The sequence below is a fragment of the Oncorhynchus nerka genome, unplaced genomic scaffold (genome assembly GCF_034236695.1).
Source record: "Oncorhynchus nerka isolate Pitt River unplaced genomic scaffold, Oner_Uvic_2.0 unplaced_scaffold_1522, whole genome shotgun sequence".
NCBI lineage: Eukaryota > Metazoa > Chordata > Actinopteri > Salmoniformes > Salmonidae > Oncorhynchus > Oncorhynchus nerka.
This window is the reverse complement of record NW_027039796.1, coordinates 34790-39004: the sequence shown is the minus strand read 5'-3', so window position 1 is coordinate 39004 and position 4215 is coordinate 34790. Positions and strand designations below refer to the sequence as shown.

The 4215-nt window shown below is 43.7% G+C and overlaps 1 protein-coding gene across 1 annotated transcript; it reads right to left on the bottom strand.

Annotated features, from left to right (window-relative positions):
- Positions 1–614: 614 nt before the first annotated feature.
- Positions 615–2697, bottom strand: LOC135568522 (fish-egg lectin-like). Its single transcript, XM_065015313.1, has 4 exons — positions 2397–2697; positions 2005–2222; positions 1753–1871; positions 615–1108 (listed from the first exon to the last, which is right to left on the bottom strand). Exons 1-4 carry the CDS (start codon positions 2680–2682, stop codon positions 976–978), a joined length of 756 nt encoding a protein of 251 aa, XP_064871385.1. The 5' UTR covers positions 2683–2697; the 3' UTR covers positions 615–975.
- Between the last annotated feature and the right edge of the window lie 1518 nt (positions 2698–4215).

Below are 4215 nucleotides of genomic sequence, written 5' to 3'. Positions count from 1 at the left end.
AGCGCCCTCAGGCCTGGAGGGAAGAAAAAGTTATTCCCCTACCCAAGATTAGTAAAGCCAACTAGCTAACGTTAGCCACCTAGCCAGAATTTGCAACATATTGTACGCTTTGCAAATACTTAACATATAATACCAATTGTAATTCGTAACATATCATACGAAATGGTAATGGACATCCACAAATGAATACATACCATACGAAATGTAACATATCATACTAAATTGAGTGTCTCGGATTTACGTACAGAATAATACTAAATACTCTGAGACCAGGTTACCAGGCTCCGCTGAGAGCCAGGTGTAGTGGTGGTAAGGATTCACTCCATGGTGATGAAAGGAAAGCTCTGCTGTTGGGACAGCTTTATGTAGGCCCTAACAGTGTGTGGGCAGTTTGTGTTGTGCAGTGGCTCTGCTGGCATGTATCTAAAACAAATTGGTTGAGTTTGCCACACCAAGATTTCAATGCTAAAATCACCACTGGCAGAGCAACCTAAAATCCCTCTGTTCAATATGATTTAAAAAAACAATAACACAGAAATTACAATAGTTTCAAAATGAATGCTTTATTGTTGCAGGAAATTATTATATAATGAGATAATAAACAATGACGAGGATTCCATCCAACCCTATTGATGACCTCTGAAACACAACAAAACCCATGTAGATTGTGAGCAACATGACCGTGCCCAAGTTTTACACTACAATTAAATAGCAGCCATGGCAAAGACCTATTGAAGTGTTAATCAAAGAGTGATCAAGAAAATATAAAATCTATTTTTTTAAAATGTCAATAAGATCATTGAAGAACTGAAAATAATAGGTAGAGCAATAGGTTTTAAAATTAAGGATTTTTATTAACTAATGTTGAAATGTATAAAGCAGAAGGCTGTTCCAGAAAGAGAGATCAATGAGTTAGCAAGTGAACTTTAGACAGATCCCGAACGGCCATCAGATGCAGAGGAGAGACTAAGGTGTTCACACCATGGTGACTCCAGACTTGGAGACGACCCAAAGACGGCCCAGGTCATAGGTCACGTGGCCCGTGCGCATGCACATTGGGATATAGCTCCATCCAGTGCCCTCTGGTTTACTGGCTGTGATGCCGTCTCTGTGTTGAAGAAAGGGTTGAGGTTCATGTTTTAAAGCTTATCCATTTTTTTAAGTACATCCATTTTTGGACTGTAATAATTGAATATAGCCATAGATTTTTGAAGAATATAACTTCTGCCTCTTGAGCTTTATTCAACCACATCAGAAGCTAAAATGTAAGCGTTTACTCAATTGTTTGTAAACAATGTTATTGTAAACAAACAATGTATAGCTTTAAAAAACATGTTACATTTTGTTTTTTAACAAATAATTGGTCTGTCTTTGCATCCGTAGCTCCATGTATGAATTTGAGAATGGTTACATTTATCTAACTACATTCCTGACCTGTTTACCAAAACAAGTGGTGGGGAGTCTGGGAAGTTGTTTTTATCCCAAACTGTAGCTATACAGGACATCCAACTTTTACATATTTTATCGTACACTGTCTACACATGTCTTTATAAGTCCTATAAGTTTAGATCTGATTATATTTGACTGATTTTATTTATGTATCTACAGTATTTTAGTTTTTGTGTAAAGAGCTTCACAAAGCATGTACAGTAAGGATAATAATTATACATAAAGAATAATAATTATAAGAAATGATTGCAAGTTGAGTGGGAAACGGGTGGAACCATACACATAGATCAGTAGTAACCTTACCTGGTATAAACTTGGCCTGCAGAGTTGACCCCAAAGACACCACCATCAGTTGCCACCTCAATCATGGAAAGCTTGCCGTCTATGTGACTCCACCCGTTGTTTTGACAGTCTTGATTCAGCTGGAAACAAACAGATTCAATCAGGTGTTTAGGACAATTTCAACAGTTATGATATGATACAGTTTTAGAATAACTGAGGTTCTCCATCCTCTACTACTCTACTCCAGCTCTCACACTCTTTCCGAGATCATACACTCATTAAGTAGATATCATCATTCTTGTTGACTGCCCAGCACCCAAAGGGTCCACAGCTGTAGTACTTCACAGCTCCTGGCAATCCTGTCCATGGAAGAGGTGAGCCTGAACCCTTGTAGCCAACTGTGGCACTACGTGTCAGACAGAATGGAGTATCATCCATGTTGGCCCCCACAATAAACTGTTCACCTCCAGCATCCAACTGTTTCAGAAGGCCTGAAGACCACAAAGACAGACAGACAGACAAGCAAACAAGGAGCACATATCTGTGAGTACTGCCAAATGACCTACAAGTTTACAATTTAAAATGTTTTCAACAGCCTGATGATATCAGGAAAGCTAAGAAGCAGGTGTCCTCTGGATAAATATTGAGTAATTCTCTCCACTAACCTGCAGCTTGCACCCAGTTACCGGCCACATACTTGTAGATTAAGTCTGCTTTGTTGACACCCCAGATCCCTGCTGGTCCTACAGTGATATGCTTCAGGGAACCAGACAGGCGGATCCATTTATCACCTACCAGGTAGTAGGGGATTTGACTTGTGTCCGTAGCAACCACTTGTCCCAGTCCTGCATCGATCTGCATCAGATTCTTGATGTTTTCTACCTCCTGACAGTCCCAGGCTATGGAGACAAAGACATGAGTAGAGCACACAGACAACAAGTAGGATGACATTGTGGAGCAAACTTGATGATCAATTCCAAGTTGATCAAGCATGTTTCAGATGATGGTAATTTACTGTGACTGACGGCCAGGAGACAGAGGACCAATAAGATGGCTGCAGTGGCTCTCATGATGTCTCTGTAGATCTACAGAATAAGTTGCGATTTTACACCAGACTTCAATCGTCCCATTGCAGGGCTTTAATAGCCCTGCACATTGCTTTAAAAGCAATGATGGCTTCCTGTTCCACCTGTATTTTTTTATTTTTGATTTGATCTTAATTTTACTAGGCAGGTCAGTGAAGAACAAATTCTTATTTTCAATGATGGCCTAGGAACAGTGGGTTAACTGCCTTGTTCAAGGGCTGAACGACAGATTTGTACCTTGTCAGCTCTGGGATTTTGCAACCATTAAGTAGATGTCATGCTGCCCTATTACCAAAATGCTGCCCCGCTACCAAATTGCTAGTCCAACGCTCTAACCACTAGGCTACCCTGCTGCCCCGTGTATCAAAGAGTTGATGGGAGGCTGGACCAAGAAAGGCTTTTCTTGATATTTTCTAATGGTTAGGGTAAATACAGACAATTTATGGACAAGTGAAAGACCCCGTTACCAAACTGCTACTGCCCCGCTACCTAACTGATACTGCCCCCCTACCTAACTGCTACTGCCCCGCTACCTAACTGATACTGCCCCCCTACCTAACTGCTACTGCCCCGCTACCTAACTGATACTGCCCCCTACCTAACTGATACTGCCCCCCTACCTAACTGCTACTGCCCCGCTACCTAACTGATACTGCCCTGCTACCTAACTGCTACTGCCCCTACCTAACTGATACTGCCCCCTACCTAACTGATACTGCCCCCTACCTAACTGATACTGCCCCTACCTAACTGATACTGATACTGCCCCCTACCTAACTGCTGCTGCCCCGCTACCTAACTGATACTGCCCCTACCTAACTGATACTGCCCCCTACCTAACTGCTGCTGCCCCGCTACCTAACTGATACTGCCCCCTACCTAACTGCTGCTGCCCCCTACCTAACTGCTGCTGCCCCACTACCTAACTGCTGCTGCCCCCTACCTAACTGATACTGCCCCCTACCTAACTGCTGCTGCCCCATACCAACTGCTGCTGCCCCACTACCTAACTGCTGCTGTCCCACTACCTAACTGATACTGCCCCTACCTAACTGCTGCTGCCCCCCTACCTAACTGCTGCTGCCCCACTACCTAACTGATACTGCCCCCTACCTAACTGCTGCTGCCCCACTACCTAACTGCTACTGCCCCCTACCTAACTGCTGCTGTCCCACTACCTAACTGCTGCTGCTCCGCTACCTAACTGCTACTGCCCCCTACCTAACTGCTGCCCCACTACCTAACTGCTGCTGCCCCCTACCTAACTGATACTGCCCCCTACCTAACTGATACTGCCCCCTACCTAACTGCTGCAGCCCTGCTACCTAACTGCTGCTGCCCCCTACCTAACTGATACTGCCCCCTACCTAACTGATACTGCCCCCTACCTAACTGCTGC